The sequence below is a fragment of the Podarcis pityusensis genome (assembly GCF_964106645.2).
Source record: "Podarcis pityusensis genome assembly, chromosome: 2".
NCBI lineage: Eukaryota > Metazoa > Chordata > Lepidosauria > Squamata > Lacertidae > Podarcis > Podarcis pityusensis.
This window is the reverse complement of record NC_138029.1, coordinates 34969967-34997549: the sequence shown is the minus strand read 5'-3', so window position 1 is coordinate 34997549 and position 27583 is coordinate 34969967. Positions and strand designations below refer to the sequence as shown.

Below are 27583 nucleotides of genomic sequence, written 5' to 3'. Positions count from 1 at the left end.
GACATGTGATCTGACAGTGAGTTTGGAGTAGCCCAATGCAAAAATCCTGAGGATCCATGTGGATCCATGCTTTGTAACCACGTTTTTGCACCACTGCGGCCCCAGGCAACAGTGGGTGCATGATTTTTTTGGTGCAAGATGTAACCATGGACATGCTATGTGATCTGATGGTGAATTTGGGGTGACCCAGTGCAAAAATCCTGAGGATCCATGTGGATCCGTGCTTTGTATCCACGTTTTAAGTGGGGAGGGAAGGAAAAGCACTCAAGGGACAAGGAGCACTTGTGGGGTGGGTGGAGAAGGATGCTGCTAATAATGAAGAAGAGGGGTATAAGGGGAGAAGGCTCCTCTCCTCTCCCACTTTGCTCCTTTAAAGCAAGCAGACTCTGCTTTTCTTCCTCCTCCCTGCTCATCCCCGGCTTAGCGAGCTGAGTGGGGAGGAGAGAGGGACAGAGAGCCTGCTTGCTTTAAAGGAACCAACCGGAAAGGAGCCGCTTACACTCGTGTAAGCGGCTCCTCTCCTCTCTCGCTTTGCTCCTTTAAAGAAGCAGGCTCTCTGTCCCTCTCTCCTCCCCACTCAGCGGCTCTTCTCCCGCTTTGCTGTTTCAAAGCGAGCCACGGAGGAGGGAAGGAAGGGGAACCACGGATCCTCTGCTCACGACTGCAACAGATCCCCCCCGCCACCCATAGGCATTCCCTCCATAACACGCACAGACATTTCCCCTTACTTTCTAGGAGGAAAAAAGTGAGTGTTATGGTGCAAAAAAATACGGTATATAGATACTTCCTAGCAGTACGGACAAGACACCCTCACCCTGCCTCTGACTGTCACTCTGCAACCCCAATTTGCCAGAAAACAAGCAATGGTGGCTGTTAGCAAAGTAATCGTCTCTCAAGGGAAATCAAAACTCTAGGATAATGCCATAAGTTGTGGGGTTATGCTCAATGGCACTGCTAAGAAAGACAGAATGAGTAAATTATAAACGGACAATGGAAAGGTAAGTGGAAATCAAACCAGCTAAGGGATCTGAAATCATCTTCTGTTGGTTCCCCTTTCATAGTTGTGCACGTTGCAGGTTCGATCCCCGTATGGGACAACTGCATATTCCAGCATTGCAGGGGATTGGACTAGATCCAAAGAACTCTACAATTCTATGACTCCCGTGTTCTGAGACTCCACACACACACACACATACATACATACATACAGGTGCAGTAGATGGGCAGTAGGAAAATTGACTAGGAAAGGGTCATCTAGTCCAACCCCCTACAATGTAGGAATCTCAACTGGATCATACATGACAGTGTAGACATCACCTATATGTAAGAAACTCTCCACAGGCGGTTCTGCGTTAAAATAACATCTTCTAAAGGCAAATCTTTTTTCCACAGTACCCCTAACCACTATCTTCTGCTTACTCAGGACTTCTCTGGCCTATAGCATAACCATTGTGCATTACTGCCCAGATGTTGCTTAAGTGTTTTTATGCTGTTTGTGGAGATGACATTCACCACCTAGATAAATTTCTTTGCTGTGTGCTGTACACGCCTTAAAATAATCTGCTATGATGTCTTGTTGACACTGATACTAACCATGGTTAAAAGATTGTTAGGGAGATTTGCATGCAAGAGGAGAAACACCAAAGAAAGGAAGAGGGGCCATGCAATCCTATGGCTAATAGTGATCCTTAGCCAGAGTTAATGAATCAAGAATATTGCATTGCAACTGGGACTGTTTTCTTTGGACCACCCGAGAACCTCAAGGAAGTCATGGCCCTTTTGGGCAGGGAGCATTCTGCATCTTCTCCCTACCAACACAGGGTCCATTTTCAGACTCCACAAAACCCAATGCAAGATCCATATGCAAAATGAGACTCTGCTGTTTGCCCTGACATTACTACTTTGAGTCGGATTCAACTAAGCAGTCCTGCCAACAGGAACCTGCTCAAGGACCTCCACCAGTGCAATGGGGCTTTCCCACCCTCTCCTTCTCCAGTGTTCCTTCCTTCAAATTGAATCAAGGGGGGTCAGGAGAGCCCTGGAACAGCACATGGGGCAGGGAGAGACAGACTATTCCTGCAGAAATGCTTGTGCTGATGGGACAATCTCCTTAGCGCTATGCTGAATTTCCCCCAGAATTATTACTTTTATAATAATAATTATATTATTTATACCTCACCCACCTGGCTGGGTTTCCCCAGCCACTCTGGGCGGCTTCCAGCAGAATATAGAAACATAATAGATCGTCAAACGTTAAAAATTTCCCGGCGCAAGAACCTTTTCAACAGGTTGCATGCCACCTATCACAGTCGTGACGCAGACAATCTTTTGATCATTGCTCCAACATGGGAGAAAGCACTATTCACCAAGTGTTGTTATTTTGTGCTCAATAAATATATTACACAGGTGGCCCCTTTGAGACACGATACATGGGAAGGAGTTACTTTGACAACTCTCCCTTCTCTCTCTCCCCTTGGTGCCAGTTATGTAACCATCATCAAGGGACAAGCACAGAACAAGCGGATCCCTTCTCTATTGTGAGAGCAAGCAGGTGTCATTTTCACCACCGCACAGTGTCTCTTAGGAACATCACTTCATATTAGAAATTAAATGAGAAGAAAGGGTTTTATCTTGGTCAGGGCTGGAAGTCGAGGGGACGCTTCCAACGCCAAGATGGCATAATAACTTCTTTTTGAAAAGCAAGAACCAGTGCTCAAATTTTAGCCACTTTTATTGTCTTATTAAAGTGATTCAAATACCATGCCTTGCTACTGTGTCTGAAATTATGGTGTTTTGAAAACTCAATTTAAAAAAAGATAACTTACAAAACAACAACAGCAACACACATTTGGCACCAGCCCAGGTTTGGAAGGCACTGTTGTTTTGAAAGAGATCGACATTCCTAAGCACCGTATCACATTTGGGGCTCTTGGGATCTTGTATCCCAAACTTTGGTTTTTGTTGGGGATGGGAATATCCAAGTGCAAAGCTATTGCTAGCATGGCCAGGCTTGCAGTTGGTACATTGGTAGGAAGGTACAGTGTTCAAAAGAAGGTATGCAAAGACAGACTAAAAGGCAAGCAAGGTGAAGAACCAGGCTGATAGGCACACATGTTTAATGACACTAATGGAGCTACTTGCCTACCTACAAGCAAATTAAAGTGCAGCTGTCCTCTGAAATGCACACCTTGCCAAGTTGTGCAATGCAGTTCTCCAACCAAAAAATGCATGCAAAGACACATCTATCTGGGGAAAGTGTGTATAAATATGTACATGTTCACGAAAAGTATAAAAAATGCATTATTTTAGGGGGAAATTACATGCAAGAAACGCTCACTAATATGCTGGCAAATTTTCACGAGCCTCTTCTTTATTAAAAAATCATAAACTGATGTGGAAAGTGGCAAAATGAACTTAAGACTGGGGGGAAATGAGAAACAGATATAGACAGATAAGTCCCTCCTCCTTCTCTTATCCTGATCCTGTTACTGTTGTTTCCTCAACACTTTCTTGTGTTATAGAACAAGCAAGTCAGGAGAAAATTAGCACAAAATGTGATTTCGTACTGCAGAGAGTTATAAGCCAAGTTAGATTGCAATCAAGCCTTCAGTCTCTCTATCTCAGAACAATGGTAGGAAAACAATTCCCCACCACCACCATCATTTGGAAGGAATAGACATGATTCCCAGCTATCTGTTGGGTTGGAGCCAATGGCATTTTGGCCCCTTCCAACTTGTGGCATCTCCACGTGTGAACTTCCTGCAGAAATGGAAAGTGTGGGTAACCATGAAGGAGGGGGCAGGGAAGGAACATCATCAGCAAGAATATGTACAGTTGAGTCATGGGAACTCCACTCCCCTGCCTGCTCATGCATGCCCAAACCTGTTGCATGGACTACTCAGGATCTTATGAATTTCGAACGGGGAAAAAACTTTGCAAAACAAAAAAGCCACAAATTGTACCAGGAGCTACACTGCTCACTGAGCCTCCTTATGTCCTCATTATGGCCTACACACGTTTGCATCTAGCATAGAGCATATAGAATGAACAGAGTTATCAAACAATTCACATTCCACATCATAGCAAGTGAGCAAGTCTTATTCAAATCAGATGAATTAGGCCACGGGTATCTAACCATAAAGGTACCATAAAGGGCACAATCAAAGAGGGGGTTAAGCACACCTGGTTAAGAATAACCAAGTCCATGGACCAGGTTAATGGTATATATACGGTATACTATCTTTGCACGGGCAGATTTCTCTATGTTCTTTTGCTTCTCCGATGCTATACTGTGCTTGCCTCCCTAGCCTAGTAGACTAAAAGCAAAAGCACTTGGAGAAATAGTGGGCTTGTAGCATGCACTAGGGCAGGCATGGCCAAACCTGGCCCGCCAGATGTTTTGGGACTACAACTCCCATCATCCCTAGCTAACAGGACCAGTGGTCAAGGATGATGGGAATTGTAGTCCCAAAACATCTGGAGGGCCAAGTTTGGCCATGCCTGCACTAGGGTCACCCTGCCTTATGTTTGCTATGGATTTGACATGTGGCATACCTAACCAAAAAAGGTTGGCACCACTGAGCTAAGGAGATCTGTAGCAGACCACATGCTGGCTCGATCCATAACTGCTGGCATAGATCACATCTGCAGCACTGCTCAAATTAATAACAGCATCGGGCTCCATCCAGTTTCAGGAACAAGCTGCCAAAGCAAACTAGGGTTTACCATTTCTTTTTAGCAGAGAAGCTCCATCCGCTCAAGTGACTACAGAAGCTCCATTTTACACAATGGTGCAAGTCTTCCTTGCCTCTTAGAAATTACAGAATCTTTACATTTGGAGATTCCAACTTAGCATCGCAAATCTACACAGGGCTTGAGTACATTACCAACATTGGTCATGGCCCTCTATATGAGCGAATCTACTTTCTTCTGGACATCAGGGTGTTTTTAGGGTCATACAAAAGCAGGAGGCTGAATGCCAATAACCAGGATAAACTTCTTAATACTGACAATGCAAACCTCAGCTTTTGCTTGCTCGCTGGCTCCTCCTTCATTTTAGGGTATTGGGTGAATAGGCAGCTCCTTCAGGCAACTGCATGCTGTACAGCTTTCCTACTTTGTCCCCGCAGCCGTTCTTGCACCTGCAGATCACCCTGGGGCTGGATTTCTATGTAGCTAACACATGTGCCATGGGGATTGGTGTTTGTGCTGTTTTAAAGGCATGTTACATAATGTGATATTAAGACATATATTACTATACATATTTCCCTAACACTGAAGAATAATATGCGCAGTCAGTAATTACACACACACACTTCCAACCACAGCTGACTGTAATCCTAGATTTATTAATCTGCAAGGATGGATCATTGCCACATTTGCTTCCCTTGAACATACTTGGCAATCCTCCAGATCCAGGAAATTTGCCACGCACGATCCCTGCTAGTTTATGCCACAGCATTAACCCCCACACACCCCACCCCTCAAGTATACCAGTAGGAAGTGGCACTTAGTGGTGCAATGCTCAGGCATGTGTAAGAAACAGACAAATCTGAACCACCAAACAGACACAAGGATTCACTAAAGCTCAAGGCAACTATACACTGTGCTCAGAGCCCAAATTCTCCCAGTGATAGAACAAGCCTAGCAGAAAGGAAGAGGTCCTCCTTTCCATAATATATATTGCCATTTAATGCAGCTCATCTGCCTTAAGCTCACACACACAGTCAACCTCAGAAGCCTTCTGTACATTAGCAGCTCAGGAAAACATGCAGGAAAGGAAGGGAAAAGCCATCTTGAATTCAAACGTTAGAAAAGAGAAAGAAATAAAAAGCGCAAAAGGTAAACTTACTTTGCCACTTTTGGCTTGCTGGGACATCCACAAATCTGTCTGTTTAAAAAGCATCTGGGCTAAGATTGGAGTGCAGCACTTGGAACCTTGAACAGCAACTTCCAATGCTGCTATCCAGAGAGAAGCAGAGAGCAATAGAGAGAGTGCGCACAGCGCAACGCTGCAGAAAGAGAGAGAGAGGGAGAGAGAGGGAGAGGAACAGCAGAGTGAAGCACCAAGCCACTGATTAATTCAGCCTGTTGCCAGTCACACTGCTGCATGCTGGATATGGGGTAAGAAGGGGAGGGATGAGAAAGGAGAGATGAGGGTGTCCTTTAGGATCACATCCCCCTGGGTCCAGGAGGCTGCATTCAAAAGCCAGATAGCCCATGAAATACACCTGTACGGAAGGCAGAGATGGTACATGCTAAAGCACAAGATGATGCTAACAGAGAACAGGTCCAGGAAAACATAGGATACTGCAAGGAAAAGCCAGCTCTGGCCACAACAGTGGAGGTGGACTAAATAGGAGGAAAATGACCTTAGGGGTTGAGAACTCACATGAACGGTCCCGTATTTTAAAAAATGTCAAACAGTGCACTTATGAACACAAAACCCTCAGGTGTCAAGCTGTGCATTTTGAGAGCAAATTATTTCAATAAAAATCCACAAGGAAAACAACCAGGCCTTCTATTTGCTGAGCTGCACTGATATGCCTTGATCCCTCCTGAGCGACCTCTTGCTCCCAGCAGGACTTCCCAGCAGCAATCAGGATGGAGAGCAGCAGAAAGTCCCCCCCCCCCTCCAAGTATCAAATATTCATAGCCTCTCAAGAGGAGACTCCTGCAGAAGGTGCAGTGCAGGTTATTAATAGCAATCTATTGTGTCTGGGGCTTGCCACTTACCCAGAGCTGGGCAGCAGCAGCAATGGAGGAGGGACAGCAGAGGACACTGGGCCAACAGAGACAAAGAGTTCAATGCATATGCCCCAAAAACCCAAAGGGAGGGGAGGAGCAAAACAAAGGTAAATAAATAGGAATAAGAATCACAGTAATGACAGCAGCCAAGCCCATTCTGTACCACAGACAACCTCAGTCTAAGCATGCAATATAGATACATCCCTCATGTGTGGAGTACTATTTATCATCACCTCTTCTTCCTTTCCTTTAGTGTCTGTATGTCTTAACTCTTGCTTGATACTATGGTCCAAGTTAAACAAGATCTCAATCCTGTTGCAAAAATGGCCTCTAAAATAACAGAGCAAGGCTTGGATACCTGTCCTGTCATGCACATGGGGATACCAATCCAATGATGATAGCATGACTCTCGTCCTTTCCACCTTAAGACCTGCACATCTATTTGCTACTTCTCTCATTCTCCCTTGCCTTTTGATTACATCTGGTGAAGAACTCTGGAGAACTCAAAAAAAACTTGATCGTAAGTTTATGACTTTTGGGGTCGTCCTAATAATTGTATTTGCAGTTTGGGATTCTTTCCTTATGGACCGGCAAAGTTGCTTTCTAATTTTTTAGTTGTTTCTCAGTGAACAAGCTACATTTGCAGGGGGCGAGAACAGAAAATTATGAAGCAAGATAATTGTATGTGAGCCACTCTGGGAACCTTTCTGGCTGAAGGGTGCAGCACAAATGCTTTAAACAAATAAACAAATAAATTGTGACCCAGAACAGTGGGAACTCAACGTAAGAGTTTTAAGACATCTCTAATGGGCAGTTTTTTCATATATAAAATAAAATTAGATTATTTCCTATGAATGAATCACAAGACAAGATTGATTTTATATATTTTTTCCAGCTGAAAGCACAAATGCACCTAACTTCTTCTTAAATAGAAATGACTGAACTATTCTTTCATTGTGTACCTACTCACCACTAAACGCTCTAGTCCCAATTAAGCATACACTGCACTGCATAAATTTCCACACTTTGAACTGTCAAGGTGGTTATGCAGATGACAAGACCCCTCCAAAAAAATTTAAGCCCATGTGTTTCTCAAGTTAGTGGACAGTCAGCACAGAATAAAAGTTAAGAGTATCAGTCAAACTAGAGAGACCCCCAACTCAAAATTCCCACTCAGCCAAAAGCCCGTTGTATGACAGAAGTAGGGAGCCTGAAGTCTGGGTACCTTATTAACTCTGCCTGGCCTCCTCATCTGGCTTGTGAGGCCATTGTAGCAGTTGTCACCCTCACATCCTACATGATTTCAGGCGTGGAGCAGTTAAAGGGAGTTAGCAAGCACCGCCGATCAGCTGTCTGGCAGTGCCTGCAAAAGTCCTCTGCATGACGGTTACTCTAAAAGCCAGTGAGTGGCCCAACTTCATACAACAGAGCTGAGGGAGACTAGATCTGGCCAGTGGGTCAGATTGTTATCTTGCCTACCCACCTCCATGGTTTGACAGGTGACTGATTTCTGCCTTCATGCTCTGAAATCAATGGAGAGCAAGAAAGACCCATCATTTGAAGAGCTGATCTTCCCACCTTAGAAAGGAGAGGTTCCAGCTCAGTGGCAGAACTCATGCTCTGAATGGATAAAAGCTCTGATTCAGTTTCTGGCATCTCCTGAACCAGGACGGCTAACCCCTGACCTAATAGTCTTATCTGTCCCCTTTCCCGGCTAACTTTTTTTTTCCCCTCCCAAGACTCCACTGATTTTCTTGATGGCAACAAAAGAAAAAAGAAAAACAGACACAGTGCTGTGCTGGGCAAAGATGTCAACATCTCTTTTCCCCGCACAGTGCTCTGATGGGGATGCAAATTGCTGCTGCCCCAGTTATCAGATCGATCATTTGATTAATGGGGAGGTGGGCAATAATCCGCTTCCTCAGCTGATCTGCATAGATGATCTGAGGAGGGAAGGCTGTGGGTTGGTCAAAAGGTGAATGCAGCCCACTAGACAGAAAAGGTTATCTGACCCCACCCAGGTATATAGAATTACTGATAGACAGTCTGCATAACATTTCCACTTGAGATTATGGAATATCTGCTAGTCAGGGGTTACAAGTCTGACACTCCACACAAGGCTGCTCCTTCTATAGGCACCATGAAGAGGTGAGTCCTGACCCAGGCTCTCTGTTGTGTGGCGAAAAAATATCACACACACACAATTTCAGAAATTTAAGTTTCTGCATATGGAACTCTTAAGGGGACAGCTGAAGGAAAGGAAAGCAAAGCATTTGTGGCGCTGGTTGCAAGAAAGAAGCCAGCAGGGAAGGGAGGGGAAAGAAAGAGGCAGCATCTTTCTCCAGGGCATTGTGTTTCCTAGACAACATACTCTTTAACTGCACAAAAGGAACAAAGTGTCTTGCACAGCACAAATTCCCACCACCACCACCACCCCACTTTCCTGAATACAATTCCTAGTAAGTAATTAAGCAGCTAAAAAACACAGCTACTTGTTGTAACTGGGACACTACCAAGGAAAAGGGAAGCAACACCCCAGGAGCCAGGACTGGGAAACACTCGTACTCCTACAAAACATACACAAAATTCAGCAGGTGGGCTTTTTATAGCAATGCCACTGGCAGACTTTTCTGAAATCTCTCTCACCATCTTGAATGAGCACATGCTGGCACCTCAGACTGTAAAGTCACAGGAAGTTCTCCGATGCGGACATCTCAGCTTAACAGAATAGAGCAGCCTTATTATTATTATTTTGAAATGGCAAGAAAAGCCTTTTTAACTCTCTTTGGCAGTCGCCTTAACAGAATTTTCTCCTAGCTTTGCTTGGTAAAAAAAAAACAGCTGCCGGTTCGCTTCGATTCCAAGCAAGTGCCATGCAGAATATAATCACTCCGCAATACAAAAGCATTCCACTTGCTAGAGGGTGGACCTAAGAACATAAGCAGAGGCTTTGCAGGATCAGGCCAATGGCTCATCTTGTCCAGCATCCTGTTCTCACAGTGGCTGAACAGATGCCTATGGCAAGCCTGGCAGTAGGATCTGAGGGCAACAGTACTCTCCCTGCTTGTGATTGCAGCAACTGGCATTCAAAGACATACTACCTATAACAGGGGAAGGAGAACATAGCCATTGTGGTTAGCAGACACTGGTAGCCTTATCATCCATGAGTTAGTCTAGTCCTCTTTTAAAGCTATCCGGTTTGGTGGCCATCACTATAGCTGTCAACTTTTCCCTTTTCTTGCGAGGAATCCTATTTGGAATAAGTGAATTTCCCTTAAAAAAAGGGAAACATTGACAGCTATGGCCACCACTACCTTCCGTGAGAGCCAATCCCATCACTGAACGATGCGCTGTGCAAAGTATTGTTTGTCCTAAATCTTCCAAAATTCCGTCATCCCTGTGTTCTGCTATCATGAAGGGGGGACTTTTCTCTGAATAGATATGTTTCTGGATATCCACGTCCATGCTGCCTCTTAGTTGCCAGCTCTCCTAAACTAAAAAGCCCCAAATGCTGCCATCTTTCCTTATAGGGGAGTTGCTCCATCCCCTTGCTCATTTCGGTTGCCCTTCCCGAAACATTTCCCAGCTAAAAAACAGTGTGTGTGTGCATATTGTGTGTGAGAGAGGTGTTAAGCCCAGTAGAAGAAAAGTGGAGCGCTATTTCTCAAGTGGCAGCTATCCCGAGGGAAAGGCGGGGGGCCACACCATTGATTAAAATAAGAGATGAAAGGACGGGAGAGATGTCTGAAGAGGTTAAGGCACTTCATCGCCACTTCTGTTCACATTGTGAGCAGCATGAAAAATAAGGGCATGAACTCTAACAAAAGGCACAGCCCTGTATTGCTTTGCATCCGCTCATGACTGCATGACCCTGATATGTGTCTGCGCCTCATCAATTACTCGCATGTGGAGCTTGCACAAACGTAAGCTGTAAGCTGTACTTCTACGGAAAGCACAATATGGTAAGGGGAACAGAAGCACATTAAAATGAGATGGATTGGTCAAGACGAAGTAGAAAGGTGCAGAACTTTTAAGATCCAGACACAATAAAGTAAGGGAGGCAGAGGTGCAGGTGGTGATATTCAGTATGATAATACAAGACAAAATAGATAGTGTGGTAGGGGAAACTGGTAAAAGCAGGGGCAGGGGAAGAGAGAAGGGCCCACAATTGCAGCTCATTCACACGAAACCACAGTTTATTTTAACCATGCTTTAATTTGACATGCAAACCAGGCTACTATTGGATGCATGCACTCCAGCACTAAAGAACAGAAGTCTGTGGACTCCAATTAAACAAAAAAAGATTGCAAACAGCCATGGAAAAAGCAGAGCTACTGGAAGAAAGTATTTACATTGGTAATTATATTGTCCATCCCAAACACCACTACCAATGGGATTTACACAATACCCCTTATTGCAACAATGGAGCCTTCCATGAAGAAAACTGTCCTTTTTCCAACACTGGTGTTTCATCACAGAGAAAATAAAATGACCCAGAACAGTGACATAATGGTTCCTTTTAAAACCTATGCTAAACCATAGTTTAGTGTAACGTGAAGGAGCGGAGGTGAGCCTTGGGCTTCCACATTCAGTCCCTCCCTGGCACAGGTGGAAGTTGTTTAGAAGCTTTTGTTTCTGTTTTTGCTCAATCACAGCTTGTTGTGTCCCCTACAGCACTAAACTGTGGCTACGTTAATTATGTTTTGGTTTGTTTTTTTCAAAAGGTAATTTCATCTACTTTCTAGTTCAGCCTCAGCTGCTGAAGTAAATCCACTACAGCAGCACCTATGATCAGGGCCCTCCAGTCTCTGATTTAAAAACTTCTAACAAAGAAGAATTCGCCACCTTTCAAGGCAGTCTGTTCCACTCTCATACAGCTTGAACCAGGAAATAATTTCTTACATTTAAATTAAATCATTTCTCTCATGATTTGAACTCGCTGGTTTGGGTCCTCTCCTCTGGAGCAATAGAAAACCAATCTGCTCCATGATCTATGTGGTGGCCCTTCAAATATTTGAAGATGGCTATTCGATAATCTCTAAATTTTAAAATCTCCAAAATAAATATACCCAGCCCCTTCAGCCTTTGCTCACAAAACCTGATCCCCAGGTTCCCTGCTCTACTCTGGATGTTCCAATATGTCAGTGTCCTTTCTAAGCCGCAGTGTCCAGAACTGTGAGTCCTGATCAAAGAAGAACAGAGTGATACCATGAATTCTCATGCAATCTAGAGTTGCATTAGCCTTTTTAGACACCAGACAACACTACTGACTCACGTTTAGCATGTGGACTCCCATATCCTTTTCAAATGTGCTGTTAAGTCATTTGTCACCCATCTTGACATCTGAGTCTTCGCACCAAAAAGCAGAACTTTACACTTAAGTCTGCAAAACTTCATTTTGTTGGCTTAGTTTTCCATCCTGTCAAAATAATTTTAACCCTGCTTTGAAGTTGGCTTGTTTCACACAAACTTAACTGTTTTTTGGTCCAGACAACACAACAAGCCACTACTGAGCAAAAGCAGACGCTTCCAAAATCTCTATCGGAACCAGAGTTAAACTGAGAGGAAAAACAGCAAAACTGGGATTTGCTAACTGCTTCACGTGGTTTGCATATCCCGGAGCACGGACTGTTCTTGCCAGCATTAAACAGAATGAGGAATCAGAACAGATAACTTGCCTGTTAAATTGAATTTCAAAGATTTCTGGATGACCTCTTAGGATATTTGCTCTCTTGTTCTGCAATACCTGGTTCTTGGCCAGGACTGGATGCCAAGCTGCACCACATCTGAGCAACGGTTATTCTCAGCCGCTATTGGCAGTGGAACTGTGTGGATGGCAGAGACTAGACAATAAACCCCTTATCTTTCAGAGTCTCAAGTTCTCTGACAATGCAGCTGTGCAGATTGGGTTTCTCCAGCCCCACAATACTTCCTGCACCATATTTTTTCTGCCAACTTGGCCAATACCTCTAAAAAATGCACTTTGATGTTTTAAAGTTACATCAGGTGAGACACATAGTCAGTAGTGAATCATCCTGTGCACTCAGTAAAAAAACATAAAAATGCACCATCTCAGGGTAGAAATGAACTGCCAACCAGTGCAATTTTTTTAAGACCGAGATTATGTGAGTTCTAAACTGAACTGTAGCCAATAATTTGGCTGCTGCATTTGAAACCTGCTGAAGTTTGCGTTATCCCCAAAGGCAGTCCCAGGCAGCACACTGTAATAATTCAGTCTTGCCAGAGCATTGAGTACTACAGCAGAGTCATCTCTGCTTAAAAGGGGCTGTAGCTGAAAAACCGGCTATAAGTGAAAAAAGCCACCCGAGCCTCCCGTAACAATGCTGGATCCAGAGATATCCCCAAACTATGAGGAAGTAACGATGACAGAGAAGTAAGATTTCTTCACTCTCTTCATAGAAATACATGCTTGGTTCCTAAACAGACATGCCCCATATTGCACAAAAAGGTTTTACGTTGCAGTTGTTCCAAGAAAATGCCACCACTGTCTGAGGTCATGAAAGCATTTCTACAAGGTACGGTAATTGCTGTATATCTCACACTGATCAATACCAAAATGGGTCACTGAGCCATTATTAGCAAGCTTCGTTAGGTTTATTGAGATGCAGCATACACTATCGTTGGGTTAGAAGGGCAGAAAATGTACAAAATTCAAGAGGAGAAATTGTCCTGAGTCCTAAAGAGACATCATGGAGAGGCTGATTGGATCAGGATTGGAGGAAGAAAAGTCAGAGGATCAGTCGGTTGATGACCTTGGGGCAGGGCCCAGTGGGTATGGAGGGGCTGTGCCAGGACCTCAAGAGGGGGACAGAGTTACAAATGAGGAGACAGATCCTGGGGAAGGTCTCAGTGGTGTAATCTGTCAGCACTCTGCTTTACTCCCTTCTTCGTCACCCAGGCACCTTGTATCCACCCACCCCATGCTTCTGTGCTTTTTTTCACCTCTGATCTGGGAACATACACACCCCGCCAAGCACTGCTGGAGCCCACCTGTAGTCCAACCTCCCAGGAGGACTCAGACACTTAGTTCAGTTTGGAGCAGCAGCTGTCCCCTTCTCCATCACCTAGGTCATGGAGGTGCCAACATAGCCAAGAACAGACAACTCAGGTTCAGCCTCCAGAAGTTTGCATTTGCTTGCCCACTTGCCATGCCACCCCATTTCCACATAACAGGAACTGAGAGGGTGTGTTGTTTTGTTGGATCAATGCCTTAGCCATGTATCTGCTGTGCCTTTGACCCTGTTTTTGCCTATATATCTACTGACCTGGGCATTAAAGATTTGAGCAGAAGTGCGAGTTCTTCATTCAGTGAGAGCCAGGACAGATATGCAGATTTGCCCCTAACCAGACAGAGAAAGTACACTACTGGAATTCCTCCATCCCTCATTATCTCAAAGTAACAGCTATATGTAATGCACATACCCATTAACACAATACAGAGCACATCATTTGGTGCAGTTTTTGATCCCATGCAAATGTCCAAATATCCCAGGGCAAAATCTTTGACTCAGGTAGCTTGATCATCCGGACTGACCTGCCAACTGGCAAGAAGGCTTTTGCCACACTTTAGATGTAAATGAATCAAAGAATGTGTGGCCAAACAACATATTTATTTATCCATCTGCAAAGTAAGAATCTCAAGATTCTCTCTCTCTCTCTCTTTCTCTACCCCACATTGTTATGGGACTTATTGTACAGTATTCCCCAACCTGGTCTCTTCCTACAGACTACAACTCCTATCAGTTCCAGACAGAATGGCCAATGGTCAGGGATGATGGTTGTTGGAGTCCAACAGTATCTGAAGAACACTAAAACATCTGGAGGGCATGTGATTAAGGAAGGCTCTGACTGAAGTAGCTGTGATGGAGCAGAGTATTGGGCAAGGCTCCTGCTGGTCAGCAAGTCTGTGTCTTGGAGTTCCCTCTAATCCTCCAACCTTCATAGTTTATTACTGTCCTTGTGATTTTTCCTTCCTGTTCCCAGGCTGCTCACTTTTTTAAGCGCAAGCCAGCACATGTTGCACAATGAGGGCTGGATTTCCAAAGAAAAGGGCAGTGATACCCCAACAGTTGTAGCCACATCCTCTTTTAATGCACACACAAAAAACATCTCACAACACAGCACAATGAGATCACAAAACACACCCATGAGAGAAGTGTTAACGCCAAGGCTGTAATGGGCATTCCTCACCCCAAACATTTTCCTATTGCCCCTACCAAATAGCCTGTCCTTGCCACACAACTATTGCAATTGCAAAATAACTTCTCACTTTAAAACAACAACAACCGCATGCCATTGGTCATTAAGACACTCCAATAGTTGAATTGTTCCCACATCATCTGGTAATAGGTAGCAGATACAACACCCAGGGATAAGCTATGCCTGTTCAGATTAGGATATGCACCTGCCTCAAGATACCAAGGACAAAGCTAGATTGAGCATATTCAGCTAATAAAAGGATGCTACCCTTTCACATTGCTAACACATTATTCAGTCTGGCACTTGCAGAGGTAGATCTAGAAATTGTGCTCCTCTACCACGGTCCCCAAGGGGGAATCCATAGGAACTATGGGCACCCTCAGACATCAAACCTGTCCTAATTTGCTTGTTTGTTTGTTTTAAAGAGACTTTTTCCAGGGGTGTTTCCTGTTTGGGGGAAGGTGTGTTGCCTCCTTTTTTTGTCTATCCTCAAAAAGGTTGAGGACCCCTATTCCACACAACCCGTATGAACAAGATGAACTGTCCTTAAATACACATGCTTGGGTCAGATTGGATCAGATTGAACAAAGCATAAGGAATGCCATCCTACCAGCACTCCATATAAAACAATCTCTCTGGAAAGATGCAGGTTAGGAAACCATGGAGAAAGCGTAAACAGTAATACTTAATTCCTAAATGCACAGCCAAAACAAGACTCCACCTGACATCAAAATTCCCTTTCTACCAACAAAAGGCAGTCTGTCTTGGGATTTGGTTTCATTGGCTCTCTTCTGAAGCAATAAATCCAGAAGTAGGTTTGTGAAATAAAATGTTTTACTTTGAATAGATTCACACATCAGTTCCTCTAGCATTTCTCTCTCCTGTTTTTTTCTGCTTTCCCCCACTTTTAGTCACTGTATTCCTCCATCACTGAGAAGTGGGAATTTAGTGGACATTGATGTTTTCAAGGGATCACACTTGCCCCCATTCATATGGAGGAAGAAGCAAGTTAACAAGTGGCTGGTCACATACAATTGGCATCATTTCTGCAACAACTGTAGCCATGAAAAACTGTTAAAATCACAGAAATTGAGCAAACTAGAGCCTATGATCATATAAAGTTCGGTGCCATGGACCTATGGGAACTTTCATTTTCTGGTGTCCTATGTTTGTAGTCTATCGCTAAAAACAATAAATGAGAAAAAGCATTTCCAGCGCTGATGGCTGTGAATAAAATATTGAAAAGTAAAAAGAAGGCTCAAAAGCAGCTTTCCAAAGTTAATTTCAGAGCTAATCTCATGGTTTTGTAAGTTTCACGGTGTGGCAACACAATCATACAATGATCATCCTTAATAATAGTAAAGCAAGATCTTTGTTAACCAACTATCACTGCCAGAAAACAGCTTACATTCAAGTTCACAAGCTATATCTCTCAAGAAGTTCAACATATCCCACAGCAGTAACCGTTGGCATTCATCTTGTCCAGGAGAACAGTATGTAAACTATGTTATATATGCTTATGATTACTCGGAAGTAACCTCCACAGTTGTAAAGGGGAAGTAGTAGAAAAACACACACAGAGTACAGTGGTACCTCGGGTTAAGTACTTAATTCGTTCTGGAGGTCCATTCTTAACCTGAAACTGTTCTTAACCTGAGGTACCACTTTAGCTAATGGGGCCTCCTGCTGCTGCCGCCACACAACTTTTGTTCTCACCCTGAAGCAAAGTTCTTAACCCGAAGTACTATTTCTGGGTTAGCGGAGTCTGTAACCTGAAGTGTCTGTAACCCGAGGCACCACTGTAAATATGAATCTGGATTTCCAGATTCTCACTAATGAAAGCCATTCTGACATTAAGAACACCTGATCTTCCAACTAAAGTCAACCAGAAGCAAATTCAATCGAGAGATTCATCTAGAACTACAGTAGCTACAACATGACCGAAAACCTACCTGACACTTCTCCTTGGAGTCCATGGTTACTCAGTGGACAGAGCATTCCCAGAAGACCACAACCACCATTCCATGTGAGGTCCTCTTCTAGATAACGTATGAAGCTCAATTAGCGTGCCTTAGTGATAACATCTACAGAAACAAAAGGGGTTAAATGTCACTCTTTTACCTTCACTCTCTCTTAAAGTAAAGCACTTTGGAGAATTCAATATCACAACTGATCTAGACAGATGAGAAAACAGAAGATGGCTCTAACTGCATATAATCTTCTGCAACTCTTCCACCCCACCACTAAATAGGGTCCATCTGTATTAACTACTGAAAAGGCCAGTACCACGGGCAAAATGAAATCCCCTGTAAGGCATAACATGATTATTGCCTTGGCACTGAATGCATTTTCTTGACACGTCCAAGAGAACTGCCAAGCTCAGCCTCTAAGTAAGAAGCCAGATTTCATCAGGTGCTGCAGAGACGGCATGCTCAAATGCCAGCCAGGAGGCTTGTGATAGAGGCTGCCTGTCACTAATAGCTATTTGTCTTGTTATTTTTATCTCTGACCAGGTCTCTGCCCAGATAATCTCCAATGGAGCCTGTAGTCATGACTCTCCCGCTATCTGAAACAACACATCAAATCTGCTTTGACAAGGTGGTTACACTACAGAGTCAAGCACAAGCCAGATCCGTCTACTGGCTAGAGTGTCTAAAGAGAGGTGCTAGATCATCAGTAAAGAAAATCTTAGCATAGCTGGAATTAACAGAGCCTGGCTGGCAAGCTGTTTCTCCCAACAAGCGTTTTGTGACCTGTGGGTCAAATTCCAATCATAGTCTGTGCCACAGTTGTAGACTTGCTAGATATTAGAGTCTGACTCAGGTCTTCTACCAGCTCCTAAGGTCAAGGTTAAAATCTAATCAATCTTTGAAAGCAACTGAATTGTTTTCAGTAATAAGACTGGTCTGTATTTCCACATGTATTGGGGGGAATCTACGGTAATTTAGTTTGACTTTGCACACTCAAACACATCATTTTATTTAGAAACATAAAGTGGTTTTTTTCCAGCTAGACACCACCAAATGCAACACAGAAAATGAAGAAAACCAAAATACATGTATATCATATACTTAATGAAAAACATTAAAATAGAAATATGCATAAAGTACTCAAGTAGGAATCCTAATAGCATCAACAGTATCACCACAATCCCGGAACCCAAAAGAGAAAAATATAATTGTTACTGATGAGCTGTAACACTGATTTGTTCTTGAAAACAGGAGAGTTCTAAGCGAGATTTCTAGTGTTTAGGGAGCAAGGCAGCAGGGCATAATCCTTTGCAGAATAAATTATACAAAAGCAGAGTAAATTATAAAAAATCAGTATATAGGTATGTGTAAATTGGCATATAATATATCAAGGGTAGAGAATTTAGCTCTTTGTGGTGCAATTTCATTTAGTGTGAAGTACACACAGCATTGACCATATTCAGCACATCTTGCTAGCTAAACAGGTAGAGCCCTCAGTCATCCCCTAGAAATTCCTTTGAGCTATATGCTTTCAGTCTGGCACAACCTCAGAATTTGCCTTCAGTTTGAACTGTGTCCCTGATTTCCATTATCTGAAGCCCAGGATGGAAAGGATTCTCACTAGCTTAATCTTGCCCTGTCAGCCCAGTTCAGGAATAGAATGCTACAAGGAGATGTTTTCAGAGCACAGCAGATGATGGCAGCTGCAGAATGAAAGGAAGCTGTAGCACAAATCTTGCTGAAATATTTCATGCTCTGCCTTTAAACACACAAATACCTGTAGCAGAATGGGAAATAAGATGCTCTGGTTGGTGGTCTGTTGTTGCTTTAAAAACTATTAACAATTGCACTCTGAAATAGCCAAATTTGGAAACATATAGCTTCAAAATGACTGTCAAAAAAGCAGAAAATGCCTGAAGCAAGATCAAAACAAAAATACTCCCACCCACCCTGCAAAAATAAAATAAAAATCTTAGCTCTTAGCAATAGAAGCTCAATTCTGTGCCACTTGATAGAGAAGGTCAAGAGGCAAGACAGCTGTGCAAGACAGGAATATGGGCTGCACTGTAGTGAGACATTCTGTCTCTGGCAGCAAGCTGTAATGTGATCTTAAAAGCAAACCATGCCTCCTGACCATCAACATTCAAACTATAACACCCGAAACTTTACCTCTCACCTCAAAAGCAAAGAACAAGCAGTGATCCCCATTTCTCAGCTTCTGGCCAAAGGCCTCCTCTACACAGCCTTAAGCTACCCAACAGCAATTGGTTAAGTATAATAATAATAATAATAATAATAATAATAATTTATTTATACCCTGCCCATCTAAAAGGAAGCTACATAATGACACCCTTAGCGCTTACCTACACTCTCCGATACATTGCTTTGTTCAGATATCGTTTTCACAACCTGGTTTGCCTTTAACCAGCTACTCCTCAAGGCTCTATGGGATATATTTGCTTACATGTGCATTCTCCTAGATCTTTTATAAAGAAAACGTTTTTAAAAAGCTGCAGCCATTGTATGCATTCACCATTCTATCAGTACAATGCCTGGCCACATCCAGCGCCAAAGCAAAATGTATATTGTTCCTGGTTGCACAAGCAAATTTAATCAAGTTAGAAGTGCTACCTACAGTTTCATTCGGGGGGGGGGGGAATAAAGGATTTCAAGTTTGTCAGAAATAAAGAAACTACAACAACTCTCTTTTGGACATTATAAAAAACTCATAGGGAATATGCAAAGTTCAAAAAATTCAGACTGCCTTTGTTGAATAAGCTAAAACCTTTGGACACCAAGATCCTATCCTTGTCGCATGACTTTGTCCCAGATCTCCCACAGGTGTGCAGCACAATTTCCCCTCCCAGTTTTGCAGCTGGAGGGAGATGGGATCTTCTGTGGAGTTGTGGAAGCCCAGTGCAACTGTGGGGATGACCACAGCTCCTCTCTCCAGCTTTAAACTCAAGAGTTGAGAAGCAGAGGAGAGACCTGTTCGGCACTGAGCTGCTGAGGCTCTTCAAAGGAGTTCAGCGATACAGTGCCCAAAGGGCCAGCAGGGCTTGGGTTTGCTTTGATGTTGGGGGTAGGCAGGTGCTTGTTCTGAGCACCACCCAGAACCAAAGCAGCCAACCACATTCTTCACCTTTGGAGCAAAAGACTAGGGCTTATTTTGGGTGGGCACTCTGCATGCCCGTTACCCCTGCCATCCCTCAGTACGTCCCTTCCATTGGTTTCAAAAGGTCCAGGGTCACATCCAAACCATACATTTAAAGCACATGGCTTCCCACAAAGAATCCTGGGAACTGTAGTTTGTTAAGAGTGCTGGGAATTGTAGCTCTGTCAGGACTAAACTACTGCTCCCAGAGTTCTTTTCGGTAAGCCATGTGTTTTAAATACGTGGTGTGGATGTGGCCCTAGATCTGCACCCAAACCTATATATGGAATTATTACATGGAAGCGACAAAGTATGTTAGCAAATTCAGGCCATTAACAGTCTAGTCTAGTCTCATCTTGGGTGGTTTGAGGAATCACATACCTACCATGCTGGCATAGTGATGTCTGGAATTATCACAAAAAGCAGCAAAGTCTGCTAGCAAATTCAGGCTATAATAGTGTAGAATAATCTGGGTTTGGAAGGGGGAAATTCTCCCATGAGCTATGATGTTCACTGGTCAAATGTTGCAAAAGTCAAACTCCCCCATCCTAACCTACAAAACAGGGTTATTGTGACAGATCCAGCACAATCCTACATATGATTCCACAGAACTAATATTCATTGCATTCAAAAGGCGTGTTCTCTGGAAGCAAACACAGGACTGCAGCATCAAGGCACAATCGTGAGCTCTTTGCAGGAAGGGTAGGATACAAATGGAATAAAGAAATAAAACCTGCTCATTGGCTGACATGAGCTCCCTAAATTTAAGCACCTCTATAAGATCATTTCCGGCGTAAGAGCTGACTAGTTCCCTCTATTGTTTTACACATATGATGCAAAGGAAGCAACATATATAGTCTCTGCAGGTGCATTTTCTGTGACATTTCGAAGTCATTGTTTTCTATGAGAAAAAAACTCTAAAAGAAAATTATCTAAATGATCCCATCCAAATCGCATTATATAATTTATGCAGACTCCACATTGGTTATTGGAAGGAGAAAAATGTTTTGGGTGTAGTTAGAGAATATCTCCACTAAAGCTAGCATACCCTTTCCACCACTGAGCCACCAAACATAGACATGGCATTGTTTAATAAAGCAGAAACTAAATGACTCCCCAGTAAAATTAAGAAAGCTAAGGGCAATTCCAGTACTCAAAACAAATTCCTAGGCCCATGATTACTTTTGGCCAAGTGTATTTCTTTTACACCAAGCTCTGGTTGGTAGATCTTAGTGTTCTAACAAGATTAAAAGTAGATCTCACCAGCCTGAAATCTCACCCCAGTCAACAGAAAAAATCCTTCCAGTAGCACCTTTAAGACCAACTAAGTTAGTTCTAGGTATGAGCTTTCGTGTGCAAGCACACTTCTTCAGATACACTGAAACAGAAGTTGCCAGATCCTTCTATATAGTGAGAAGGTGGGGAGGGGTATTACTCAGAAGGGTGGTGCTCATCCCAGCTATCTGCCTATCTCCCATTCCCACCACCCTTCTGAGTAATACCCCTCCCCACCTTCTCACTATATAGAAGGATCTGGCAACTTCTGTTTCAGTGTATCTGAAGAAGTGTGCTTGCACACGAAAGCTCATACCTAGAACTAACTTAGTTGGTCTTAAAGGTGCTACTGGAAGGATTTTTTTTATTTTGACTATGGCAGACCAACACGGCTACCTATCTGTACCCAGTCAACAGGGCACCAAACTAGAAAAAAAACAAGTTACAGTGAACTAAATGGGCCTTACTCCTGCATAGACATACGTGGGATTGCACGGCTGGTATTTAATTTTGTTTACTACCCAAACCGCTATGGCTTGTAACCAGCAATGTAGTCATTTAGGCACAGGAGCACTAATCAATCCAATTAACGATACAGTACAGTAGTTTTAAAAATCTGACTACTAAGCAAACCCCTATGGAGATGAGTGGGAAGGTTTAGTACCAATTACATTGTTGCAAACAATAGACTCTGCTAATACCTTAAAAGGTGAATTTGAGGGATTCGTTTTCTGCATTATTTAGTTGAAAGACGACATATGATCAGTGATAAGGTGATACTGAAATATTTACCTAAATTGGTCCATTAATTAAAAACAGGCTTTTTCTTGAATTTAAAAAGAAAGCTTTAAAAATCAGCTGACCATCAGAGGAAACTTCCACAAAGTGCATGGGGGGGGGGGGGAGGCACACTTGCATCGTGGTAAAGCGACCTCTCCCAACCAGGGACCCTCCAGCTGTTGTTGGACTACAACTCCCATCATCCCCAACCAGTGGCCATGTTGTTGTATGCCAACGTCTGGGGGGCACCTGGTTAGGAAAGTAACGATGTGGAGAAGAGTAGTTGAAAGGATGAGTACCGAGCGTCTCGTTTAGATATGCTGCAGTAATGTTCTCCTCGTTATGCTGTTGTAACATAGCAACGTGGGGGACTGCCTGGTTACTTCTAACGTCTCTTGCGCTGGGTTATACGATTATGCAATACACCGGGCAAAGTGCAGAACGTTCCTAGAAACTCCTTAACACGTGTCAGGGCCCTCACCGCGCGGGAAGCACGGCATGGACCTGCTAACACTGCGGTCAGCGTCGTCTGCCTACACTGGCACTAAGCAGGGCGCATTTACACGGACTGAATTAAGCAGCAATGGGCAAGTAACGGCTTGTCAGTCAGAGATAGTAATATGACTCCCGAGTTCCACCAGCAAGCTGGGGAGGAAGGCAGAGAGGGAGGGAGCTTGCGTGGGTTGCAAGATTTGCAAGCGTTTGCAGCTGCAAGGAACTGGCGTCGTGCAGAAACTTCCTACTGCAAGGTGCCTGGTTGCTCTCCTGCAGGGTCTGGCTACCCTGACTCGAGACATCCACTGAAACACCCCGGAATAGGTTGAAAAGTTCACAGCCTTGCAGAGGTGGCCTCCACCTCACAGATCGTGAGAAGGCGACGCGTGTTGACAAGAGCTGCAAAGCTGATAAATCGGCACTTCTCTCCCCGTCCCTCCCCCCAAAACAGCAGCTTTGAAATGCCTCCTTATCCCAATGCCTCGCTAAATCCTCAGAGTAGGGGGGAAGGCGTGGGGATATATTAAAAACAAGCCGCCTCAGGACTAAGGGCAGAAACTTGGGTCTCAAGGAGCGACCCCTTTTTCCACCCTTCCCGAAGGGAGCGGTAGGTTACTTACCAGAACGGGTTTAATATCCCCTTTCTTTTGTCTCTGGGGTCCCCAGCAAATCCTGGGGCCTTTCCCCGCCAGCTGGAGAATGCTCCCAGGCAACCCTTCACGCCATTCCCCCAAACATCTCTATAGCCGCCATCCTTGTTGATGGCAAAATAACCCGCTTTACTCCAAAGTATCATACGTGTGGCTTCAGGTGCAGTTAAATAAGCTTGCACTGGATTGGCTACGTTCGCCTCACATTTCAGGGCTTTAGCTGTGGTAGGTTAGGGTGGGGTGAAGGGTGACGCTGTACTTCCGCCCTTCTCTCCAAACCATCTGTGCACAGCGAACGGCGGCTAGTTTTAGGGACTGAAACAGGAGCTGTTTGCTGACCATCGAAACGAGGGGTTTCCTTGAGGGGTGGATCTCACATGGTGAGCCGCAAGACCCGGCAGGCTACTTCTCTCGTTCTGGCACCGCTGCGGAGGGAAAAAAATCCCTGTTTATAGAAGATGTATTTTTAGAGCATGGATTTCCTTTCAGCTACTTAGAGATTCTATGATTATTATTTGTATTCGACATTGGCATCTATATTTTTATGTTCATAAACTGGAAAATATATACTGGGTAAAAAGTATCAAGTTACTAGTCCTTCATAATTAAATTTAATGTTTGGCAATTAATCATATAGACCTGCGGGTATAGGGTAGTATAATAACAATAAATTGTAGACTAAGTTATTTGCCTGCTCAATAGCGATGGTGATTTTGTGAAATTTCCAGATATTAATCTGGACATCAGCAGGTACAGATTCTGTCTAATATACACCAATACCTGCCAGAAATTACCTTCTGCGGTCTGCATATAACAAACTGGCTAGTCTCTACATAAAAGAATAAATGGACATTGGAAATGGCCGGATCCACACCTGGAATACTGTGTCCAGTTGTGGACTACACAATTTAAAAAGGATATTGACAAGTTAGAATTCAGGCAGAGGAGGGCAACCAAGAAGATCAAGGGTCTGAAAAGCAAGCCTTATGAGGATCTGTTGAGGGAGTTGGGTATGTTTAGTCTGGGAAAGAGGAAAGTGAGAGGAGATATGATAGCCACCTTCAAATATCTAAAGGGTTGTCACATGTAAGATGGAGCAAGCTTGCTTTCTTTTGCTCTGGAGGTAGGACCCATACCAATGGATTCAAGTTACAGTGGTATCTCAGGTTAAGTACTTAATTCGTTCTGGAGGTCCGTACTTAACCTGAAACTGTTCTTAACCTGAAGCACCACTTTAGCCAATGGGGCCTCCTGCTGCCGCTGCTGCTGCGCCGTCAGAGCCTGATTTCTGTTCTCATCCTGAAGCAAAGTTCTTAACCTGAAGCACTATTTCTGGGTTAGCGGAGTCTGTAACCTGAAGCTTATGTAACCCGAGGTACCACTGTACAAGAAAGGAGATTCCAACTAAACAGCAAAAACTTTCTGACAGTAAGAACAGTGGAACAGACTCCCTCAAGTGGTGGTGGACTACAGCGGCGTAGCGTGAGTTGTCAGCACCCGGGGCAAGGCAAGTAATTTGCGCCCCCTAACCCGGGGCAAGGCAAGTAATTTGCGCCCCCCCCAACCCCTAACCTGCCGATCTGAGTCGAGTTGCTGCTGGCGCTGCCACCCAAACCACGCCGCTTGCCCGGAGGAGGAGGGGGGCAGAGAGGCGAGGAAAATGCAACATGGCCCAGCAGCTGCAGCAGCAGCAGCGGAGGCGGGGCTGTGAGGAGGGGCTGCCTGGCACGTCCTCCGCGGCCCTGACGCGCGGGGCTGAGAGCCGCTGCCTGCCGGACGCCTTCAGCCCAGGCCCGCGCACAGCTCGTCGGTTCCACGAGACATGGGGCTCTGCTACAGCCTGCGCCCGAGGCTCTTCGGCGACTCCGGAGGCAGCGAGCGCGCCCCCCCAGATGTTGCGCCCGGTGCGGCCGGCCCCCCTGGCACCCCCCACGCTACGCCACTGGTGGACTATCTTTCCTTAGAGGATTTTTTTGTGGAGGCTGGATGACCATCTGTCACAGATGTCTTAGTTGAGATTCCTGCATTGCAGGGGGTTGCTCTAGATGACCCTCAGGGTTCCTTCCAACTCTACATATGATTCTATAATTCTCATAAAACATGGTCATAACATTTTCATCCTGCCAGAGCAGGCTCCAATTTGCCATTGTGCTGTTTCTCCCATCTCCTTCCCAAAACAAAAGCTATTTCTTTATTTCTGTACTATTGCAAATAATATTAAAAGCAAGTTTTCAATCTTCTTTGCGTCATAGAATGTTAAAGTGCTACTGTATTGACTTAAGTTCATGCAGCGCCCTGCAGCATTTACAGTCCCATCCTGTGCATATTTGTTCAGAAATGTACCCCACCAAGTGCAATGGAACTGAGTCTCGCAAACAGCATTTTAAAAAAATACATTTTTTAAAATGATCTCATGTTCTCACAGCTAAAATAAGTTCATGATTGTCAGAAACATTATATTTCAGCCATCAAATCCCTGTGTGAAAGAGAAGTCTTTCTAAACTTAGAAAGAGATAAACTTAGAGATAGATGCACCTCACCAGGGAGGGCATTCAATAATTTATATTTTTATTGGTTTACAAATACAAAAAAACCCCAACAAAATTGTACATTCAAACTTCTTAGTTACCTCTTAATTCCATTTTTTGACTTCCCTCAATTTGTCTGAACTTCCTTCATTTTGTAACTTTTAACACATTCCTACCTATTGTTATTTATACTATTAGCTTCAATTCATTATTTATACTTATTATAGATTTTCACCTCACAGAGTGTTTGTTGTGGGGGAGGAAGGGAAAGGAGAATGTTAGCCGCTTTGAGACTCCTGAAGGGGAGTGAAAGGCGGGATATCAAATCCAAACTCTTTTTCTTCTTCTTCTTCTTCTTCTTCTTCTTCTTCTTCTTCTTCTTCCTTAAAGCTTACAAACGTAATCTGGTTATCACTTAGTTTTTGCAAATATTGAATAAACTTCTCCCAATCTTCTGTAAATCTTTGATCTCGTCGATTCCGGATCCTTCCTGTCATTCTGTCCAATTCCGCATAGTCCATCATTTTGGTTCTCCATTCTTCTGTCGTAGGCAGCTCCTCTTGTTTCCATTTCTGGGCCATCCATATTCTTGCTGCTGTCACTGCGTATAAAAATAACTTCTTCTCTTTCTTGTTTATCTCATTCCCTGTAATACCTAGTAAAAATGCTTCTGGTTTCTTAATAAATGTATATTTCAACAGGGAGGGCATTCAAGAAGTGGAGAACCACTACCAAGAAGACTCAGTCATGAGTCACTTCTAGCTAGCCAACACCCAGCAGCAGCATCTATACTATAAAGTCAATATTATAATAATAATAATTATTATTTTATTTATTGACTTTATAATAGTTTGTTGAAATAAATAAATAAATAAATAATATATGGAATCACCTCCAGTAAATTATCCTATAAATTCCATATTATATATAGCATTACATGTGAAGACAGTCTGCGTTATAGAGGCATAAAAACAGGTGCATGCAAAGTATATGAAACATGATGCCATTAGTTGTCCACAGGACAAATAGTTTGTGAATAGAAATCCAGATGACTTAAGCAAATGCACCATAGCACCTGCTACAAAAGAATATGGATTCATTGCCCCCCTCTTCTCAAGGGACTTTCTTTATTTGCCTCTAGTATAATAGTCCCTTAACCTCTGAGTGTTAAGCCAGGCAAATCTATTTAGCCTTTCCAAGAGAAAAAGGCTCCAGTCCAGTCCTAGATTACACTGAGGGGAAAGAATGTGCTTTGAATGTGCTTTCAAGGTATAGTGTGCATTCAGCCTGCATCTCCAGTGCTCTCCAAAGGCCACTGTACCACTCTCCCACATTCAGTTCCATGGAGGCCATAGGGAGCGGGGCACCCATGATCAGCAGCAGGGGTCAGGGTGATCCCTGTTCCTCTATGAGGTTGCCAGTCCATTTGTTCCAGGCAGGCTCCTGCACCACTGCAAGCTTCAAAGCAGACAGTCATGTACTGAAACAGGTGACAATGTCCCTGCTGTGAAGCTAGACGGACCCATAAAGAACACTGCACCTGTTAGGATGCTGTCAGTTGGACAAGGCACAGGAGCCCTCCTGAGGTGACTGACTGGCAAGTCCAGCCATTCCTCTTTTCCTTTCAAAATCTACTCCCAACTTGAGTGGCCAGATGAAAAAGAGACGAATGGAGATTGCAGGTTGCAGATCGTCATTTCCTGTACGCTGCTGTGTCTTTGTAAATAAAGATCTGTTATGTGGTGTTGGCAGTGTAGGCCTGAG

At 43.7% G+C, this 27583-nt stretch overlaps 1 protein-coding gene across 6 annotated transcripts in view; it reads right to left on the bottom strand.

The window, feature by feature from the left end:
* Positions 1-23420, bottom strand: part of TMEM94 (transmembrane protein 94) — a 70740-nt gene extending 47320 nt beyond the window's left edge. For 2 of the 6 annotated variants that reach the window (XM_080993589.1, XM_080993591.1), the window contains exon 1: positions 5852-6089. In XM_080993589.1, coding sequence (XP_080849715.1) covers positions 5852-5905 — 54 coding nt within the window. In that variant the 5' untranslated portion in view covers positions 5906-6089. Of the gene's footprint in view, positions 1-5851; positions 6090-16919; positions 17052-23261 lie in introns of those variants that run through there. The other 4 variants (XM_080993588.1, XM_080993587.1, XM_080993590.1 and 1 more) reach the window with 3 other exon arrangements.
* Between the last annotated feature and the right edge of the window lie 4163 nt (positions 23421-27583).